Source organism: Sander lucioperca, chromosome 8, assembly GCF_008315115.2.
Source record: "Sander lucioperca isolate FBNREF2018 chromosome 8, SLUC_FBN_1.2, whole genome shotgun sequence".
Lineage (NCBI taxonomy): Eukaryota > Metazoa > Chordata > Actinopteri > Perciformes > Percidae > Sander > Sander lucioperca.
In genome coordinates this window covers 17,412,613-17,435,225 of record NC_050180.1, presented here as the reverse complement: position 1 = coordinate 17,435,225, position 22,613 = coordinate 17,412,613, and the positions used below count along the sequence as shown (strand labels likewise).

The 22,613-nt window shown below is 40.8% G+C and overlaps 1 protein-coding gene across 3 annotated transcripts in view; it reads left to right on the top strand.

The window, feature by feature from the left end:
• arhgef7a (Rho guanine nucleotide exchange factor (GEF) 7a) overlaps positions 1-12,347 on the top strand; it is a 28,453-nt gene extending 16,106 nt beyond the window's left edge. For 2 of the 3 annotated variants that reach the window (XM_031294035.2, XM_031294045.2), the window contains 12 exons: positions 1,022-1,160; positions 1,243-1,302; positions 1,412-1,558; positions 3,345-3,431; positions 3,570-3,648; positions 3,738-3,877; positions 4,761-4,982; positions 5,081-5,174; positions 5,601-5,690; positions 10,146-10,245; positions 11,119-11,173; positions 11,369-12,347. In XM_031294035.2, the coding sequence (XP_031149895.1) occupies positions 1,022-1,160; positions 1,243-1,302; positions 1,412-1,558; positions 3,345-3,431; positions 3,570-3,648; positions 3,738-3,877; positions 4,761-4,982; positions 5,081-5,174; positions 5,601-5,690; positions 10,146-10,245; positions 11,119-11,173; positions 11,369-11,491 (1,336 nt within the window). In that variant the 3' untranslated portion in view covers positions 11,492-12,347. Of the gene's footprint in view, positions 1-1,021; positions 1,161-1,242; positions 1,303-1,411; positions 1,559-3,344; positions 3,432-3,569; positions 3,649-3,737; positions 3,878-4,760; positions 4,983-5,080; positions 5,175-5,600; positions 5,691-6,118; positions 6,299-10,145; positions 10,246-11,118; positions 11,174-11,368 lie in introns of all 3 variants that reach the window. The other variant, XM_031294053.2, reaches the window with a different exon arrangement.
• Positions 12,348-22,613: the final 10,266 nt, after the last annotated feature.

Here is a 22,613-nt window from a genome sequence, read left to right as displayed (position 1 = left end):
CTCTTTTATTTTTTTCTTTCGCTCCGCGCCGCTCAGCACGGCACTCAACTCAATTGCTTTTATCTCCGCGACTGAGTGGCGTGTCGTGCGACACAACGAATCGATAATGAAATTCGTTGCCAACTTTTTTAATAATCGAATTTTATCGATTTTATCGATTCGTTGTTGCAGCCCTAGACTGGTTGTGTTGCTGGAGTTCGTGGAGTTTTTCTTTGTTATACAGTTGTAGCATTTTACTGTTTGACGGTTGTGGCAGCTATCAAACCCTGCAGTCAGCTTTGTGTATTATCAACACAAGTGAATACAGCTGAAGGAGAGAGAATGAAAGAAAGATTTGTTTGCAGGTTAAGAACAAATTACAGTGAGTACAGGGGGTAGAGGTCAAAATGTTTAACCCAATCTGAACCTGCATAAATACATTATAAAATAAATAAATAGAGTCCCAACTTGAAAGGGACCCCAGGACACTCAGGAACAGTCTGGAAAAGGCCCGAGCACAATCAGACCTGATCTAAAAAAGAATTAGGGGATCTAAATACAGGGGATCTAAATAATGTGAACTGCCAGCCTTGGCAATGTATGTTTTTTTTTTTTTTTTAAATCTATCATTCTGATTGTATTTTGGAATTTTTAAACTATTGTGAATCACAATACACTACAACAAATACTGCTTTGCCAAGCTGTGTGAGAAGTGCTGTTTCAACTTAACTGCAGTGTTTTTTTTATTAGGCAAATACACTTAGTTGCCAGTTGCATTATTATGTTGTATTATTAGGTACACCTAGTTGAAGCTAGGTATACCTAATAATAAAAAAAACAGTCTTGCAAATAATCCCACCTCCATGAAGTTGAACAGTGTGTTGGTTGCAAACCCTGGGAAGTTACCGTTTGTGATGATGACTGAAAAGTCAGTGTAGGTCATCAAGGTCACATGATAAGCTAAATTAATCATTTCTTTTGTCTCCCTGTCTCTCTCTCTCTCTCTCTCTCTCTCTCTCTCTCTCTTTCTGTCCTCTTGCAGTGAAGTGTTGGGAGAGTTTATGGAGGGGAGGGGTGCAGTCAGTCCTGGGATTCTCACCCTGACCACAGGCCTCAGCAAACCCTTTATGAGACTCGACAAATACCCTAACTTACTCAAAGAGCTGGAGAGGCACATGGAGGTGTGTATCTTATGATCTGTCGAGGGCACTTGTGTTATGATGTGTGTTTAACAACCCACATGTTTCTTTTTTTCCCCCCCAGGAGAGTCATCCTGACCGGCCAGACATTCAGAAGTGCATGGCGTCTTTCAAAAATCTGTCTGTAAGATGAGCTCACTTCCTACCCTGTCAAATGTAGCATGTAACCAGACTTAATATGAAATAAATGAATTAATAGTCTTTAAGCAGTTTTTGGTTTCCAATTGTGTCAGGCTCAGTGCCAGGAGGTACGGAAGCGTAAGGAGCTGGAGCTGCAGATTCTCACCGAGTCCATCCGGCTGTGGGAGGGGGATGCCATTAAGACCCTGGGCTCGGTGCTCTACATGAGCCAGGTCTTAGTCCAGAGTCCTGGTTTAGAGGTACCAGCACCATCGACCTCCTCCGCCTGCACCTCATTCAGCTAAAAACTGCTACAAATATTGCTTCTACAATACATTGTGCCCAAGCCATTACTCTCACTGCTGACTTCAGCTGTGAATGTAATATCAAAATGTATAAATTACAGGATTTTTTATTGCCATTTAACTAACTAGTGCAGTGCCCGTTTGGAGCATTTGAAAGACACACACACACACACACACACACACACACACACACACAGAGTCCTTAATTTATAGTTAGATTACAGTTTTTTTAATGCTGTAGCACATTTGGGTTACTTATCGATATAAGTATTTCATTTTTATTAAAGTTGCATTGAATTGATGTTTTATCAAAAAGGACAATATAACATGAATGAAACAAACTTTTGGCTAATAAGTACACATCAGTCATTTTAGGTGAAGAAAAGTAAGACAACAGCCAGTTTCTTTAGCTTTGATTAAAGTATCTGTTCTAGTTTGGTAAGATACATCTATGGCTGCTTCATACAGTATCATTATTAAATCGTGTTTATTACTTGACAGGAAAGCCTGGATCATCACCATATTTCAGCTTTTAATCAACTCTCACAGTGATAATTTATTTGTCATAAGTTAACTCCCCACTCTCTGTGGCTGAGAGGAGCAAAATGGATCTTTTAATCGTGGCATCTTAAGTGGACAGAAACCTTAATTGCGATAAAAAAGCACTATCGAATTTGAATGCACGAATTGTAAGTAGCTTTGGACAAAAGCTTCTGCCTAATGAATGATTATGAGAACACGTTTTAAATTATTTCTCATTATGAATGGAAAGCACCTCTCTTTAAAAGATTGACCAAAAGTGACATCTTTCCAGACATTTTTCTCCATTATGATTTCAATAGTACCTCACCTAAACTCAAAGTTTTATATTGTAATTAAATACTGTAATGTAATTTGCTTGACATGAGATGTTTTTCAGTTACTGCTTGCATTGTTGAAAATGGGCTGGTTCATGTCAAAGATTCACGATAATGAATGAGGACAACCTTTCAAAAATACATTCTAAAACTTTCAACAATTTCACATCAACCATAGAGGGTGTGAACTTTTTTTCCTTGCTGCTACTGCCTTTTACATGGTTTGTTTATATTATATAGCTTAAAACATTGCAGTTGTTTTGATCAGCTGCACCCCATCTCTGGCCTGTGGACCGATACCCAGCCATTGAATGTTTGCTACAGGGACACAAGGAAATTATATGATTTGTCAGAAAAGCTAAATAATAATTTTATAACTTTGTAGACTTCTGCTGAAATTACCTTGAACTTGCTGTGGTCTGTCTGTGCTATGTTCCTATTACTGTTGCAGCTAACTAGTTATGATGCAAAGAAAACAAAGAGAAAAAGAAAATGGAGCATTTGAGTGGCAATTGAAAGAGAGTTTCTTGAGATGAAAGATATGAGAGTTTCTTTGGAGGATGTAGGGGGAAATAAAAGACCCAAAGTGGGTGTTATAATATCCTAACGTTCGTAAAGTAAAATGCATAATGCACCGACAGCCTATGGTTTGTTGTGGTAATGTGAATAACTGACACATTCAAGGTGCACTTTGGGGAAGATAATTCAGATAATGAAGGACAGATAATTCACACTAATGTGACTTTTCTTTGAGACAGTTTGAAATGGTTTTATCTCGTCTTTAGTCAAATGTTTACATACTAGAGTGTTGATATACAACCTGGATTACACCTTATAATTTTCTTGCATTCCCTCTCTCTTTCTCGCTCATTCTTATTTGACAGGAGAAGAGTGAGCGTTACCTCATGCTCTTCCCTCATGTCCTCCTCATGTTGTCTGCCAGCCCCAGGATGAGTGGCTTCATATTCCAGGTCAGTAATTTACATTTTCTTAGATCAATCTTGATTTTAGGTTCCACTCTAGTGTTTAACCTTAGAGTTCTGTACTTGATATAGTGATTGAAAGATAATTTCTCAGTTGCATCTTGATGTGATGATTTCCATCTGCAGGGAAAATTGCCCCTGGCCAGCATGACAGTGACCAAACTAGAAGACTGTGAAGCCCATAAAAACGCCTTTGAGCTCAATGGTAAGGCTACATGTGACTAACAACAGTGTCTTTAATTTACACATAATTTACACATGAGGCCTTTAAATTCATTGTCTCTGTCTCTGCAGGCACAATGTTTGACCGTCTTCAGGTGGTTTGCACCAACCAGCATGACCTGAAGGACTGGGTGGAACACCTGACCAGACAGATCAAGCACACTGCAGCCACAGGACCCAGCCACAAACCACTCACTGTTCCCTGCCACACGGTCAGGAGCTAATCATTACTTACCCACATACAGAGGATTTTTTTTTTCCTTTTTATTTATGCCCTAATGTGGTGTAAACACTGTAAATATATATGTTGATTTCTCACAGATTCGTATCTGCCATCAGAGGTTTGCCTCACATAATGCTAGCAATTACTGTTCAGCCCTGTGTAAAGTGGCTTATTTCTCTCACTAGAATGGCTGTAATGACCAAATCGCATTCAATCAATTAAATACAAATACGTAATTATCCACATTCAGCCTTATCCCTTGAATAAACAATCAACAATAATGATAATTTTATTCACAACTGGCCACTTGCATGTTGGTGGCTGCATTGTGGCAAGAGGTAACTGTCTGAAAAATAATTTAAAATCTATAAATCTATCTGCGGGACTTCAGTTAAGGGGGAATGTAATGTTCTTCTATGATTTAGGCTCATTAAAAACAGGGAGTCACATGCAGGAGGAGGCTTCCCTGTAGAGGTATTTTGGGCATCTTCAAATGCACCAGAGATGCACACATCCCATCTGGCCTGGGATTGGTTTGGGTTGTCCCAGGAGGTGCTGCAGGATGTGGCTGGGGTAGATGACATCTGTGCTACTGAGGGCTGCGGTTCCCAGAAGGGCCGATGAATATTTGCAATGTTTTTAATAACTTGGTCCATGTACAACTACATTGTCGTTGTATTGGAGATGCACTCCTGCCTAGTTTCCTACCACTGTGACCCAGAGTTTCTTTCTGAAAAGTACATACAAAACATAGAATTTGTTGGTGTATCTACTGGGTGTTAAATAAGCATTTAAGAGCAGTTGTTAAGTGGAGGAGCAGAACTGTTTAGTGATAAATCTAATTACATACAACCTTTTGTTTTGTTCCTCAGCTCCCATCTCACCCTCTCACCCCATCCCGGCATGCTGAGGGAAGGGGCATGACGGTGGCTCCCACCTACCACACCCTGCCTCACCCCTCCTCCCATGGGACGTCTCACAGCACCATGATGTGGGGCCCGCTGGAACCACCCAACACCCCCAAACCCTGGAGTCTGAGCTGTCTGCGACCCGCACCCCCTTTACGACCGTCTGCAGCCCTCTGCTACAAGGAGGTGAGGGGCCGTGTTTTTATGTAGTTCAGACTTCTTGATATGTTTTTGTTATGTAGATATTTTTTAAATGTCATACAATCGTCTCACTTTCTTTTCAGGATCTTAGTAAAAGTCCTAAGAGTGTGAAGAAACTCCTTCCCAAGCGCAAGCCTGAGAGGAAACAGTCTGAAGAGGAGTTTGCCTTGAGGAAGAGTAAGTTTAAAATCGTTCATATTTATGTCCAGAGTTTGTGGATTATTCGCTTATTCGCTTTCTTCCTGAGAGTTAGATGAGAGAATTAATAACACTCGTGTGTATGTCTGTTAAGTATGAAGATACAGTCAGAGACAGTTAGCTTAGCTTAGTAGAGGAGAAACGGCTATCATGTTGTTACAATTTCCCAGAAAACCACATATGTGTAACAAAAAAACAACAATCTTTTTGCTAAGCTAAGCTAATTTTCCGACAGCTTTGAGAGTGGTATCGATCTTCTCATCTCACTCTCGGCAAGAAAGCAAATAAGTGTACTGTTTGCAGATACTGTAATTTGTGCGTATAGTAGGAGGGAAACAGTGACCAGGGATCTGATGGACACAAGCATGAAAATTAATTATTTCCCCTTCACCTTCTTTTTCTCAGGTACAGCTGCTTTGGAAGAAGATGCCCAGATCCTGAAAGTTATTGAGGCATACTGCACCAGCGCCAAAACCAGGCAGACTCTTAACTCCAGTAAGAAAACTCCAAATCGTACTTTTGTGCATACACAAAAGAAGATAGGTTCATACTGGAGCTTGCTGTCTTTGTTACTGCTATACCTGTATTCTGTTACTCAGTGCCTTTCTTCAACTGGTATTCTGAACTGATCTTTCTAACAGTATCTTCTCCTTCTGTCTGTCTGTCTTTCACTCCTCACTTTTGGCATTGTTCTGTTTTACCTCGAGTTCCTTTTTCTCTTTTTTACATCATTATTTGTTTTCTCCATACCATACTATTACTTTCTCCCATCCTGCATCTCTCATTGTTTTTTTTTTATGATTTACCATTTGTTGCGTGCTGCATATGCTGCCTTCTCCTTTTGCACCGTCCCTCCTCTGTTTCGCCCACCATTTCCTCCCTCTACATTTGCGACACGCCAAACTTGGCCCCGCCCCGACCAGCCTGGCAGGGCACTGACCTGATGCACAACCACGTGCTGGCCGACGTGGACCGGTCCTGTATGGACTCCCCAGGCCGCCGTAGCAGCGTGTCACGGCCAGAATTGTCCTCTGACCTTTCGGAGGACTCTGACTATGACTCCATCTGGACCACCCACAGTTACAGGATGGGTTCAGTGCCGCGTAAGAGCTGCATCTCTCACCAGAACTAAAGAACGTACAGTACTGCCACGCTGTACTGTAATGTAACGTACAGCACGCTTACCTCTTTTACCTTCAATCGATTAAAAGAAACTAGATTTTTTTATTTATTTATTTATTTTTAATTTTATATTTGTTAATTTTTTTGTTAACTTATTTGGTTTATTTATTTATTTTTAGATTGTTTTAAGATGTTTTAAGCATCTCCCTGTTGCCTTTGCCACTTTCCCTTTTATGTGCCTCCTCTATTTGTGTAGTTGTCATGCAGTAAGTGTTTGGTAATTCTTGTTAATTTATCTTGAATGTGACCACTTCCCTTCTTTGACCATCAATGTGGCGGACTCTCAGCAGGGAGTAGAGGGGTGTGGAGTGGAATATAGGGGAGGAATAACCAGGGGAGGGAGAGGTTGGGACTGAGCTTTTCCTGTCTGATATTCAGATGTAATTCAGGAACGAGTGTAAATTCAGGAACGAGTGTATTCTATTTACCATGTACTACTTCTCTCCAGTATGTGTTTCTAGAGTATATATGCTCAAACATAGCACAGATGCCATACACACACGCACAGGTTCAGACACACTTGCCCCTGTTGCCTGATAATATAGCAGCATGCAAAAGAAATATCCAAATTCTTTAAAACATTGCTGTTTTCATCATTTTGAATCTTTATTTATGTTGCTAAGCAGGATTAGATGCAACATACCATATGACCAATAGCTACTAACTACTAAAAACCTTTGCTAAATGTAATAGTTTGTGAAACACGGTTCATTATTCTAAGTAGCTGCTACAGAAAGAGGAGATTATTACATACAGGTCACTGTCTAGTCAAGCTTTCTCCAGCTGGATAAGAGCTAGTGAATGGTAAGTTTAAAGTGCCAGTTCACCGAAATTAACAAAAAGAAAAATATAATTTTCACAGTTATTGTATCCAGCAATGCAGTTTTATTTGCCATTTTTCTCTGAGATTTCTTCCTGTACTACGATACAATAGAAGTGAATGCGATTTTGTTGGTGGTGCTCGCAGCTTTGAAAAGTTACATTTACACACCAATGTATCTTTCCAGGATTTAGTGTACCCATTACTCTGGATAATCCAAAGAACACACTGTCAACTACTTCCTACTGCAGAATTTGTCACTATGATACTGTTCACAGGTTTACAGACACATCGTTTTATAAGTTTATTTTTTCAATCCTGTGAGCACCATGAACTAAATTCATGTAAAGTTGTGTAAGCAGAAATATCAAAGTCAGTAACCTGGAAAGCTTTCTGCGTCACTAGATACTATGTCTAGAATTAAATGAGAAAATGTTTTTATTTTTTTATTTTTGGCGAACTGACCCTTTAAGTCATTCATTTTAATGATTTACTGTATTGTGTAGTCTCCGAAGCATCATCCTTTAAAGCCTGATCTTCCATCCAGTAATGTTGCTGTCTGTCAGTGGTTCTACAGGGTTACATTTATATTTAGTTTTAAACCTCAAGTTAGTGTGTTAACAAAATAAAAAGCTTCATTTTAACCAGGCATAGCATACCAGCCTGACACCAATAAACTGTTAACAGCCTTACACAGCTGTAAATAAAATCAAATGCCTTTGTTTAATGTCTCCTGATAGTTAAAGGAATAGTTCGACATTTTGGGAAATGCGCCTATTCACTTTTTTATTGAGAGTTAGGTAAGAAGATCGACACCGCTCTCGGATATGTCTGTTCAAAATGAAGCTGGAGCCAGGAGTAGGTTAGCTTAGTTTAGCTAACAGCAGTTTATAGCATACAGACTGGAAGCAGGGGGAAACGGCTAGCCTGGCCCTGTCCAAAGGTAACAAAGTCCATCTACCAGCACCCCTAAAGCTCACTATTTAAATAAAATAAACAAACAAACGAGATATAATATGTTAATTAGTGAGCTTAAGAGGTGCTCGTACATGGATTTTTTTCAACCTTTGGACAGAGCCAGGCAAACTGTTTCCCCATTTCCAGGCTTAATGCTAAGCTAGGCAAAACATGTCCCTACTCCAGCTCTATACCTAACACACAAACATGAGCTTGATATTGATTTTTTTTGTCTTACTAATGGAAAGAAAGCAAAAAAGCATAATCTAATTTTATGTGTAAATCTTCTAGTTCCAAGAGAACAGCAAACAACTCATTACTTAAAACTAGCTGGGCTCCTCTGTTTCCAGTGTTTACACTAATATATGCTAAGCTAAGCTATCCAGCTGCTAACAGTAGCTTCATATTCACTGTACAGACATGAGAGTGCTATCTATCTTCTCATCAAATCCTCGACAAATAAGCGAATAAGGCTATTTCCCAAAATGTTGAACTCTTTCTTTAAGTCGTAGCTGTTACCAGACTCTGACAATTTTGACCAGGTTAGCGTAATGTCAAAAACAAACCATCCACACAACTAGCACCTATGCTAAGGCCTCATAAGCCAGACATGCCTTTGTGTTGTCTGGCTTGCGAGGTTTCCCATGCTATCTCTTGCATTAATGACTATTTTTATGAAGAAGTATTTTTCCAGTGATGGTATTAAAAGTACAGGTTGGAATCCACTTACAGTAGAGTCTTATCCCCTCTTACAGCAAGCAATGTGGGTGACATACGGAATATATCGGTCCATGTTACAGTACTATTTACTGTTTCTGATTTCTTTATTGTAGTCATTATTTTGTATACAGGTGTTTTTTTTAATTTATGTTTTATTCTGTATGTCAATGTTTACAAAATGATCCCTGGAAGAATTATTTGTTTTCTTTTTTACAATCGTATTGCTCTGTATCAAAGTTTACACTAAAAATTATAACATGAAGTGTTTGAATTATTTTGCACAATCATGTAACAGGCCAGTGGGGTGGGGGATAGAATCTGTTAAATTCTGTACTTTTTGTCGTCTATCTAGAGTGTGTATGATATAGTTCTAAAGGTAGACTTGAGTATTCAGTGTTACTGTAAAGTAAATGCTCATTCGTAGTGTAAAAGCATTGAGGGTAAAAAAAAAAAAAAAAAGAAGAAACAAGAGGCTGTGATTATACAGGAACATTTCTATATGAACTATTCATTCAACCGCAGAATACTGTCAGAGTGAACTTGAAATATAAGAGCACATAGTCTCCCTTTCTGTAAATACTAGTTGTTATGGAGCAAGAAAATATAAATCCATTCTACCTTCTATGAATATTTGAGCTAAGAATATCGCTGTCCTTATATCATGTGCTATACTTTGTGACAGGTGTATTCTGTGGTTTAAGAAGACAAACTGTGGGACAGGCAGGGTGAAAAGAGACCAATTGTCTTTGACCAACGTTGTCCTCTGTGTGCCCTAATGCTGTATTCAGTTCACACATGTGACCATGTCTTATCTGCAAACAGCGCCTTCAGTGTATTTGTTGTACTCTGCTGAAGTGTTCAAGTCCCAAAACGCTGTATTATGAGTTTTGAATAAATCTGTCATTTGGTAGACACTGGCATTCTGGTGATTTGTGAGAACAGCAAATCTGATTGTGTTTGGTGTTTGTTGTCTTTTGGGGAAGATGGTGGAATTCTCATTAATTTCAGATTGAGAGAATTGTTACATGAATGAATGGATTAGCATGTGTTTTTTTTTTTACCAGATATCTCCACAGCCTCTCATTTCCCTTTACATTCCTGATCTCTTGTCTTGTATGACTAACACACTACTACTGCCAATTTTGGTCTGTGCTTGGTTCTCTTCGATTCTGTCACTCGTTTCAATAAAGAAGTTCTGTACCGTCTCATCTTACTACAAGGTGAGACAAAGCAAAGTACCGATTTTTGAGTGCACTTATGTTTTGAAACAGGACCGCGAAGGGAAACAGGGCTGCATGTGATCATCCCCGGTGAGAAGAAAATCCTGGTGGAGGATCCCAGTCGCAACGGACAAAGCACAGCAGAAGAAAAGTAGGATAATAGATACATCTCTTACACTTCACCTTTGCCGTGAATCACTGTATTGACATATTGTAAAACCCATGTAGGCCAAAACAACAATGCCCGAAGCCCATTTGTTCCTACTGAAGACTTAAATCTTTAAAAAAAAGGCTCAGTAATTTTATGAAACAGCTGGACACTGTATATTGTTGCAAACATTACTCAAACAGGAGTTAATAGTGCATTTATTTGGGGCTATTTTCAGCTGCGGATTAATACACGTGGTGCTCTAGTGAGTATCTTCAATAGCAGAAGCAACTACAGAGCCCATGTTGATCTGTAATGAAGGAACATTGAGTGCAAGAGTGTGGCTCATTGATGTATTTTTAATAACAATGGACATCTATTACACAGGAATACGCTGTTTCAGGCTTTGAGAGCTTGTTAGTAGACTCAATTATTCTTGGATATGCTCTTTTGATATCATCAATCAGCAATAAAAATATAGAATGTCACCAGACCATCCTTCAAGTAAAAAGTTGCAATGTCAGCTGCTGCTCTTGATGTCATAATTATTGGTAAACCAACTGCTTTTGTTTTATGCTGCTACTCTGAGCTAAAAGGATAGGCTCACATATTTTCAAGTGTGTCTTAAAACAACACTCACAGGTGCATATTTGCAATGAAACAGATTTGGGTTGATGTAATTGTTCCTCTTGTCCATACTGGCTTGGAGGTGATCCATTCCTAATGTGAATCAAATGTAAGTGATGGGGACACAAAATCCACCGCCCTTGTTCTGTGAGTGTTGTTTTAAGATAGACTTGGGGGAACCTATCCTTTAATAACCAGCCCTGTGTTCATCACTGATGTGCTGACCTGTGCATTTTTATCATCTTATAGGAGCCTGGTGGATGTGGTATACGCCCTGAGGGATGAGGTTCAAGAGCTGAAACAGGTGACTGTATATGAATAGGATGTTTTATGAAAGAACATAATGGTGTGATTTATCTAATATATGACTCTCAGGTCTTAGAATTTAGTGAAATGGGCATTTTCTGTTCTCCATCTCGCACATCAGAAGTTTAAAACATTAGATGTTTCACATTTTTTTGGCTAATTACATGAATGATAAGATTGTTTTACCTCACAGGATAATAAGAAAATGAAGAGGTCCCTGGAGGAGGAGCAGAAAGCACGGAAGGATCTGGAAAAGGTTGTGAGGAGGGTGTTAAAGAGCATGAATGACTCAACGTGGGATGAGACAAACCTCTGAGGATCTTGTGCAACATTTCCATCCGAAGCTTTCAAAAGAGAAAGAGCATGTACTGTATATGTGTGGACTTGCTTGCGCTGTCTGTGAAATGCGCACAATCCCACACGTAATTTAAGGTTGGTTGTGTGACTAAGGACAAGAGTGAATCTCTTAAGCAGGCAATTGTGTGTGTGTGTGTGTGTGTGTGTGTGTGTGTGTGTGTTTGCCCTAAGTGGAGTGTCGTTACTGCCCCTCTGGTGAAAAGACAGGAACCACTGCGACGTGATGCTGAACAGGCTCGACCATCTATCCCACGATAACATTCCTCGAAACACCAAGCAAGCTGGTGAGGAGATTACACACTTAACCCTTGGTGTGTCCATCACCTCAACATCCATCATCAGTGTCTTTGGCAGCGTTCAGCATGGCTGGAAGACAAGTGGAGACAAGTCCTCTCCCTCTGTTTACAATAATTTAATGTTCCGCTGTCCAATGGTACATAAATGATATACTTTAATGATGTTAATGGTCACAAAGGCCTTGGACATATCTGAACTTGAACCACACCATTATATAAGCATTTCATAATGTTATTTTTATGAATTGATTTTTGTTCTGTCTCTCCCTGGCACAGGCTTAGCCTGGTGTTTTTTGTCCCGAAGTGAAGCTTGTGGCAGGAAACTCATCTTTTATGTCTGTTTGATTTTTTTTCTGCCTTTTTTGTCCTCTTTATTGTTTGACCACTTTGCGGTTTGACTTTTTTTCTAGGGATCCTAGAGAATTGTATAGATATTGAACTTGTTCTGTATAATGTAAATACTGCTTATAGATTAGCCTTTGCCCTTTGGGAGAAATAAATGTGTTTTTAGAAGAATGACTTAGAGTTGCTACTAAATCTGACTATTGACTACTTAAATTTATATCAGATATAATATTACCTCATCTTGTGGCCCTATCTTTCAGAAATGCCCCGTGTTAAAATCTAGTTTTAAGACTTTATTTTATATTGTACTCACATGGACTCCAAGTAATACACCATAGGAGTACTGCCTGTGTTTCTTGGTCTCTGTGTGCACTGTACTGTGGGAACCTGGAGATGTCAGAAGATCAAATTCACATTGATGTCAGGAGCAATGCGTATTTGGGACCCCTCACCACAGGTTATGGCCTAACTACTGTGAACATGAATTTTCAGCAGATCAACCATTATTTTTGCTTCTTAGAGTCTTTGATGTGAAGGATTTTCAGAGCCCCGAAGAGGTGAAAGTATCCAGTATTCCAAATAAAAACATTTTTATGAAAAGACAGAAAAAAGTAAAACTAAAATAGCCTACATTTTGTGGAATATTTCCCCCCCTTTCTGATCTCATTATCATTATCTTGTGACCTCTCAGATTTACCCGGGGGGCATTTGGGGGTCCCAACCTCCAGGTGTAGAAACCATGTAGCCTAGTAGCCTACTAGGTGTATGAGTAATGTCAGTGAGAGATAAATACCACCCAAGAAGTGTTGACCCAACCTTTCTGATAGCCCTATCTTATTGTTACACTAACATAAATCACTGGAAATATTTTCCTGTGTTTTTTGGACACTGTTCAAATGAAAAAGACTACTGTCAAAGTGAAAACAAATTGATTTTAAAAAACAAGTCCAAAAATAGAACAAAAAAAGATTCTGGAAACCCCGTTGCTATGACATCACTGACGGAAACCAGCAAAGTGGTCAAGTGAGTCAGTTCATCAGGTACTGTTTAGGCAAAGTGTGTTTGATTTCGAAATTTGTAGGTATTTAAAACAAAAGTATTAGCCTTTCTTTTCTTCTTTTTCTCTTTTTTGACTTAAGCTACTTCAAGCATGGATGTATTACCGAACAACTCATATCCTACTCCGCCCACACGTGATGGAGTCAACTGTGCTCAATGCCGGCGCACCCTTCGCAAAATGGCGGTCTGTTTAAACGGTTTCCGTCTGTCATCTTGCTGCTGGAAATCAGGTTCAAAGAAGTCCTTGAAAATGGGGTTTCCGTAAATGGAAGGAAACATATATTTACATTTTTGAAAAGCACTGGACTACTTAGAAAATTATAATGAAATGAAATAATAGATAACGAGCAATTACCAGTAGGAGGCAGTAATGCAACGCATAGGATGCTAACTGTAAAACCCAAAAGAAGTAGAAGCAGAACCAGAACATCTTGCTGCTAGTGCGAACTGTTTCATTTTCTAACTGTACTTCTGCTGCTCATGTAGCATTTCACAGTAAGCTTGCCTGTTAACAGTTATGCTTATTCCGTGCTTTTGATAGTATTTCTGGATTTAGCCATTTGTCAAGTGAGCTGTCAGTTGTTTGTCCTAATTTTGGCTCAGTCTTAACTGGAAGAAAAAGTTTTCCTCTCTATTGGCAGATTCAGACCTTCATCACCCATTCCCAAATGACTCCACTGCGGGTGTCAGGGATAATTGCTTTACTTCACACAGACTTCACCAAGCCAGGTAGGCCTATGTGCTGCTTGTGAAAACAAATATATCTTGATGTCTTGGTTCTGTTAAGTTGAGTTTTTGTACTTCTCTCGAGGCTGAGGCTGCTGCTAGCTTTTGTTCTACAGTTTACATTGCTGTACTGATGGTGACCTGCTGCTTATCACACTACTTACTGCAATTAATAGATTTTCTTTCGCCACTTGGGGGGCAACTGAATAAGCTGTCAACAAACATTGACATTATCACCCAGCAGTGATCGAATTACAGGGGAGCTAGGTGGGGGGCGGGGGGGTTGGCTTCCCCAAAAGAGACCTGAGCTTCCCCAGAAGTTTGGGCAGGTCTCTAAAACCTGATAAAAAGCCATTAGCCTGTATAATGCAGCAATGAATGATATAAGAAATGCATAATATCAAATTGAAATCTAATGCCCTGTCATTGTTTATTTTAAATGTGTGTGTTGCTCTGCACTGGTCAGTGCAGCTGACTTTATCTTCTGTCAATAATGTGTGTAAAGGCCCAGACACACAGAGCAGACGGCCAAACGTCGGCAGAAAAGGCAGTTGGGCTGATCAGTCTCCCCAAATTGGTCAAAAAAGTGCCTCGGAAACCAAGGGGGTAAGCCTCTCCCAGGAACGCGTAGCTCCTATGGCGCCATTTTGATGCTAACAAGCCATCACCTCCCGTTAGTATTCCATTGACTGCCATTCATTTTGGCGCCACTTTGACAGCAAATAACTTTACATTTGAAGCGTTTAAAGACTCTATTTGTCCATTGTTTATTTCTAAAGAAACACAACAATGTATAAAAGGCTCCATTACCTTGTACCTCACATTATGGCTCTGTAGCAGACGTTTTTGTAAAAATAGGCTAACGATTGTGTCATAACCACGGGACTTACTGTCTCATAGTAGAGGAATTACCGTATAGTACAGGAGAAGCTCGCAGACAGTTTCAACTTACATTCGCTGTTTAAGTTGAATTACTAATGTTAACTAGCATTTTAGTTAGCAATAATTAGCCTGTGTCCATGTTATCTCCTTACATATACCTACACTCTCCGTCTCTGCAAGATTGGGAATGATTGAGATTTCTCTTGGCACAGCTACCAGAAGACTACCAACTTTCAGACAGGTTGCTCACGTCACATTTACGTCGTCTCTCTCAGTTGGAGGCTGCGCAGTAACGCTCAGCCCTCACCGGAAAAGTGCTTCTAATATCCTTCACTGGTCTCCGTCCAGAGCAACGGGATCTGTTGGTCCAATTTATATATGTCTATGCTCGGAACACACCAAAGCGACGAGACGTAATACGTCTCCATAACAGCAGGCGGCGCTAATCTGTATTGTCGCCCAAAAATGAAAACCGGCAGCTGATTGGACGAACGCGTCACGTGGGTCTGGTTTCTCCGGAAATTCAAAGACAGACTGTCATGGCGGCTTGTTCAGAATACGATCTCATATTGTACTAAAATAGTTCACCGAAACGTGTTTCTGAAAACATTTTAAGCGTAAATAGGCCATGCAGTTGCTGAATCTGTCTTAATTTCAGATCGACAAAGGTCAGTTTAAAAGATTTTCGTCAGATTTTGAGAGACTCTAGTCACATTCATTCAGCTCGCCGTTTCCGGGTTAGCACTCTACCAATCAGATGGGTTATTTGAGTCTGACTGCCGGCAGTGCCCGCCCCGCCGATTATACATGTCAAATCGGCCAAAATGAAGGACGACAGCCCCTCAGACAGACGACAGCACGGAACACACTGAACAGACTTGAGTCACTGATCTCGCCAGACTGTCCAACGGCCGATTATCGGCTCTGTGTGTCCGGGCCTTAACATGATTGATCTGGACATGTGCAGGTTTTTTTTTTTTTATGACTCATGATTTATGGTTTGCTTTTTTGTACTTTTGTACTATGTGTTACTATTGTGCAATGATTTCGTGTCAGATTGGCGATTCTCAACAACTGGTTCGTTCAGTGTTCGCTACTGGAGCACCTCTGAATTTTTATATTTTGTAATATTTGGTATAGAAAAAGAAGAAGAAGACATGCCTTTATTTATCTCGGGGGAATTCCCATTTTCACTCTGTTTGTACAGTTTTTACACACATTACACACATGCCTGAAATACACACACATGCTCAGTACCTATACATGCACTAATGGAGAGATGTCAGAGTGAGGGGGCTGCCAATGGATGAGCGCCTCAAGCAGTTGGGGGTTCGGTGCCCTGCCCAAGGGCACGTTGGCAGTGGCGGTGAACTGGCACCTCTCCAGCTACCAGTCCACACTCTGTACTTTGGTCCGTATGTGGACTTGGACGGGCGACCCTCCAGTTCCCAATCCGACTGAGCTACTGCTGAGCTGGTAGGCGGTGATAACTAAATATTGATCATCACTCCTTAATCTCTGCTGTGCTGAAGATGGTGTATGATTGCAAGGGGGGGGCAGTCAGACTTATGTGAATACATGTTCTTTGTTCACGTTATAAATCTGTTCCACATGAGTTGGCTGACCGAACTGAAGTTGAAACATTCAAAAAGTGCAGAAAATAGGTTTGCATAGCAATAATATTGATTGCATCTTGTCATTGACCTAACAAAAAATCATTCATTGTTTGTGTGCATGCTTCCTCCTTTTTGAAACGACCAACCTATTGAAATCTTTTGTGTACTCTGATAATCATGACGAGCTTTGTGGATGATGATGATCTCATTCTGCTGCTGTTGGATGAATAAGCACAGATGTCAACCTTTTCACTGTGACTCTCACCTTGTCCACTCATTAGTAATGAAAACAATTGCCTTTTGTTTCACGTTGAATATTACTTCATCGGAACAAAGGCACAATTCACAATCCTCCTGTGAAGCAGATCTCGGCAGATAAAGCCAGGCCAGTGCTATCGTGCTCTGACCTTGTTGACTTGACTCTCACAGTGTTTGGCTGGCCGACTGCCACTCAGTCCCCACTAATGAACCAGAGCATGAAAAGAGCCACTGCAGTACTACTGGGAAGTTTACCTGGCTCTTTTAGCTGATGTTACCTTCTTTCCAAGTAGGCAAATAAGTATACATTGCTTTAAGACTTGCGCTCCAACTTTCCTTTTATTTCTACTCCCACTTTACCAGGACTAATTTTAAGAGCCTTCTTCCTGTCAAGTGTCTGGTTGGTGAGAAACATGTGAATTGTAGAGGCAGATGTGTATTATCAGGGTTCTGACCTGCCCCAGCCCCTCTTCACTCTCTCTGCCTCTTTCTTCCTACCAGGATGGAGTGACAGCTTGTCACTGTGGGTGCTCCACAATACAGCTCAGGCTCCCAGACTATTGTGGAGCTCAGAAAAAGCATCAAGGTCTTCCTCTCTCTTTCGTTCACTCTTTTCTCTCTCTTTTCAAAGCAGAGAATCAATCAGCTGTACACACACACATACATACACACGACTCACTTCTTTTCCCTTCCATCTGTCTATTCAGCAGCCAGTGATCATTTAGACTTGACATGTATTGTGAAAAACTGAGCTGCTCTGTCTCTTTCTTCTTCTCTTTCTTTCACTCCCTTTCTCTTTCAACTGTCTGTCATTAATGTCCAGGTCTTACAATATACGAACAGAGGAGAAGAAGAAAGCGAAGAGTAAGGGATGAATTGATGGATGGGAGGATAAGCACTCAGTGTCTTTTCTTTAAAGATTTGTTATTGTACAGTACTGTCTCCCAGTCATTTTTGGTTGGTGTTTCAGTCTGAAAGCCCGTCCACGTGCTCTTTTGTATGGGAAAGCAATAAGGCCCCATTGAATGAAGCTGAATGGACCTGCCATCCTTAGGGGCTGAGGCCTGAGGACTCCTATTCTTTAGCCCCCAATCTAATTGGAGCTGAAATGAAATGGAGGTTTCTTATGAAAATAGGCTTTGTTTGGCCGCAAGGCTGGTAATTCATAAACAATAAGCAGGGCCCCATTGTGTAGATAATAATATATTCATGCTGCTGGAGATGGGGAGAAGGCAAAGCGAAGGCTGAGGATATATAAGGAGGATAGGCAGAGACAGGGATGGAGAGTGGAGGGATAAGAGAAAGGGGAGGAGGAAGACTAGGGGCTAATAGCAAATAGTGGGTCAGAGAAAATTGGTAATGGTTGGGTAAAGGCAGAGGACTTATTAGATGAAGTGAGAGGACTAAAAGTGGGTAGGAGTGAAACCTGAGTGGGAGTTGGGGGTGAAAATGACGGGAATAGGAGAGATAGACAAGATAAGAATGAGGCGAGGAGGGCGGGAGATTGGGAAATGGCTTTGAGTACTTCTAAGCCTACAGGTGACTGGTTTGGCAGCGGTGGGGGGAGAAGGCAAGTGAGTGAAATGGAATAGGTTGCACAGTGCAAATCTGTGTGGAGTTGACAGCGGTGGAGCTGAGAGTGGATTGGTCAAGTGCAGAGATGGAGCAGAGCAAAGCAGTAAATGTCTAACAGGCGATGGGGGAGATGAGCGAGGAGACCTGTGTGTCTGCGGTGGTATAAAACTGACAGGAGGGCTTTCACTGCCGGGAGACACGAGGGGTGGCTGAGAAGAACAGGTGAGCTTTCATGCCACTTTGATGCATCAGTGTATCTAGATTATCTCTCACTGTTATCATCTGTAATCGTACAGGTCAAAGCTGCTTCTGTGAGATGATCCTCAGCTGAGTCCACACACTCTGTCGGGCAGAGTTTCTCTGTCCGACATTCTCAAACAGCAGGACCATAAAAAGTGCGGGACTTAAGTGCTCTGTGGAATGATGGACTGACTGAGAGGGAGCCTGCTTTCTGTATCTGTTCTGAGCAGCTATTTCAGTTCATTTTGCAGGCTTTTTACCATTTCATTGGGGAGTGATTACAAACTGTACTGGAGATACCCATTCCTTTGGATGCTTTGGGAAGGCACTTCCTCTGTGCTGCAACTTTGACTACCGATTTTTTTATATATATACTTTTTTTTTTTTTTTTAACTAACTGTATATCCTGGACAGAGTTTTGTGACAGTACAGAGAGAAGATGTTGAGGACATGAATGCAAAACTAAAATTGTAAACACGTCTGATTTGAATTTACTGCCTAAGATATAGATGTCATAACTAATGGTGAGTAAACTGAAATGACACTTTTTTGGGTGGACTTGAACTGAGTCTGTGTGTCTTGAGTCAGAGGAGTTTGCATGCTCTTGAACAGACAGAAAATATTTGATCTGCATGTACACACAGTATGGAGGAAAATACAAGTGCATTGTCAAGTGTTACAATAATCCATGTAGTTTAGCTGTGGTCCACCCATCCCCACCAATTATTTCTAATGAAACAAAAAGTTACTCTGTCAACTTCTTAGCAGTGAAGGAGGCTGCTAAGGTATGCAGAGAACTGACAATGGCAGGCCTTTTATGATAGCGACCATTTTTAACACCGCCGTTGTGTGTTTACATTTTTAAACCTGTAATTACATATTTAAAGTGTGTGTGTGTGTGTGTGTGTGTGTGAGAGAGTTAACTTATCACTTTGTATCCTCTTAAGAATGCACAACCCATCAGGTCTTTTCAAGGTTATGATGGATATGGAAAGATTAAAAAGTACTTAAAAAACATTTATTATATGCACTGATGTACGAAAAATCTGGAAATGGTTATTAGCCAAAAAAAAAAAAAAAAAGCATGTATCCTTTTTGTTGTTGTCACGTGGGTGTAATCCCTAAGAGGTGGTGGTATTTGCTTAGGTCCAAACATACAGTATGTGATCCTTGTTCACCTGGTGCTGTGAGGTTTTAGGTTAAGCCACTAGATGGCAGTATTTATCAACATATCAACCAGAATTGCAGCACCTCCAGCATGTCCTACATAAGACCAAATTTAGCATAAAGCTGAACGTATGCGCTCATATTCTTTTGGTTTACTTGCCTGTGTGTGCACACATGGTGTTTATGCATATTATTATTGAGCCTAACAATGTGAAGATATAAACTTAACATTTAGGTATCATGCAGCAGTGAATTGGTGCTAATGCTATGTTTTTAATGCTTTAGCAGTGTTTTATGTGTACATTTAAAATTATATTTCAGCAGGCAGATTGGTCTAAAGTCCTTGGGAAAAAAGTAGAGAAATTGCCTTTATGTTTTGGCCAAGACTGTAGAATTGTACTATTTAATTGCATTTAACAGTAAAGGTTATGCATTTATTCTGAATGATATAGTTACTTCTACCACAAGATGGCAATCACACATAATGATAATCCCCTCAGGTGTGTGTGTGTGTGTGTGTGTGTGTGTGTCTGTGTTGGAGGGCATGGGTGTGTACGCTCTCCACATGCATGCTTTTGACAAAATGTCTTTACATTGATGTTTTGGATTTGTTTGCCTCTATCCTACATGTGTGTGCGTCTTTTCAGTAACCTGCAGTATTTAGTGAGTATCCGTGCAGGCGGAGCTGGATGTCTCCCTGCTGGAGGTCCTTGTTTGTTTTGTTTATTTGCATGCAGCAAAGTGGTTGCTGGCGGTGCTGGTCACTACAAGTGGCTGGCATTCGGAGCCTGGTAATCAGGCTGCAGGCAAACTGGGTGGCAGCACTCCGAATGGTTTGCTGGAGATTATCCCAAAATTATCCATGAATTATCCCTCAGAATTACGCCATTCCAGTAAGGCCCTGTCCATTGATGGGACTGGGAAGAGGGAGAGTGTTGGACGAAGAAGTGTGTGTGTTGCACACGTTGTCAGGGGGAGATTTGGATGTGTGTGTGTGTGTGTGTGTGTGTGTGTGTGTGTTTTGTAATGACTCTGGCAGTGTTGGTACATTGGGGTAATGGAGCATGTTAATCCACATCAAACAGCTATTAGCAGCAGATTTTACTCATAAAAGTTACTAGTTACAGTAAGAGGAAGGACAACATTAACATACATCTAGCAACCTGTGTACTTTTTTTATTTAATTTTTTCTCTCAGTCAGCCAGTGTTTTGTTTTTTCCAATAGGCATTTTTTGTTGTGCCAAAAAAACAATCAAATCTAATGCAACAGAAGTTTAGTGTTCAGCTCTCTAGCTAAACTATCATCAAATCACTAAAATCTGCAACAGGCTGCTGTGTAAATGTTGTGTATGTCAACATTTTTATGAGAGGTATTTATTTCCAGAGCTACAGGTTTTCATGCCATTTGGAGCATTGTATTAAATTCATTTCTGTGTGGCTGCTGTCACTGCAGATTGTGCTGTCATTATAGTCTGGGTAGATAGGAGGGACTAGTTGCCTGCGTGTGTATGCCTGCATAGCCCAGGAGGATGAATAGTGCTGGTGAACCTCTCTGCGATAAGTGTTCGGTAAACGGGTCAGTGGATTGTCCTCCGAGGCTCAATCTGAGCTATTTTCCCTGACTGAGAACACAAATTATCCTCCGTATTCATCCCGTAAAGAGACCACCAGTGGCGCAGACTCCATGTAGTATGTTGTGGCTGTGTTTGTGTGCTCAATCACCCTATTTTCTTGTGCTTTGGCTGAACACAGGGCTGCTTGTACATGTGAACCACAGTATGGGATAACTTATGCACGCTTTTACCCACTTAACAATAACGTTCAAATGCAGCGTTGGCAAACAGATGAAAGCACAACTATTGAAGATGAGAAAATAATTAGGTGTAGAGCAGGTGCAAGTGGAGGATCACAATGAAACACACACCGGCAAGGAGGAGGAAAACGGTGAGAGGCAAAGGGGAAAGAGAGGGAGAGGCCAAGGTGGCGAAAGGTTAAGTACTCTTTTTTTTTTTTTTGGATGCTGTCCTTCCTGCAGGGCCTTGTTCCTTGACCTGCTAGTTAGAGGAGGGAGGTAAAAAAAAAAGGAGAGAGGGAAGAGGGGAGAAAAGGCTAAAGCTGCATGCGAGGTTGCAAGGTGAGAGGTGGAAGAGCTAAAATGGGAGTAGTATTTGCCTCTGGCTGACGGGGAACAACTGAGCACACAAAGAGGCACGCACACACACTCAAACCAGAAACAAAAATGGACATTCTCTCTCTCTCACACACACACACACACGCACGCACGCACGCACGCACGCATGCACGCACACGTGCACTTGCACGCACACTTAGAACTACAGTCCCAGCAGGCTAAGAACTTCAGTGCAGTTGTTGCCATGGCGATACACTGAGTTGCTGACCCCCCGACTCCATTTTTCCTGCCGCTTTGCTATTGAAAGAGATGATTGACAAGTGTCCAAATGTCAGCCGACCTAGCCGGGCCCCAACACAGATGGGGGGAGGAGGGGGAGCCATTTTATGTTACTTTCACTCACAGGGAGGAAGATATTTGTGTGTGTGTGTGTGTGTGTGTGTGTGTGTGTGTGTGTGTGTGTGTGTGTGTGTGTGACAACAAGTACTTCCAATAGCAATCACAGTAAATTGTATCTGCCCCCTGATGCCAACAATACATTGAACAAACCTCAGATACACACACCTACTGTTATGTTGTATTTACACGCATACCCAAAGAAAGCCCCTTTTGAATGCAAGACGGTAATATATTTGGTTTGTCATTTGAGCTACACTGACAACCCATTCAGTGAAAAGCTGGGTTGGTTGTTTGGTGGTGGTTATTGAGTTTTAGTGTTTAGTGCTCTGCTGTGCTATGTGCATATTTATGTGTGCAGCCTTGATGGACTAAATCAGCATAAATCCA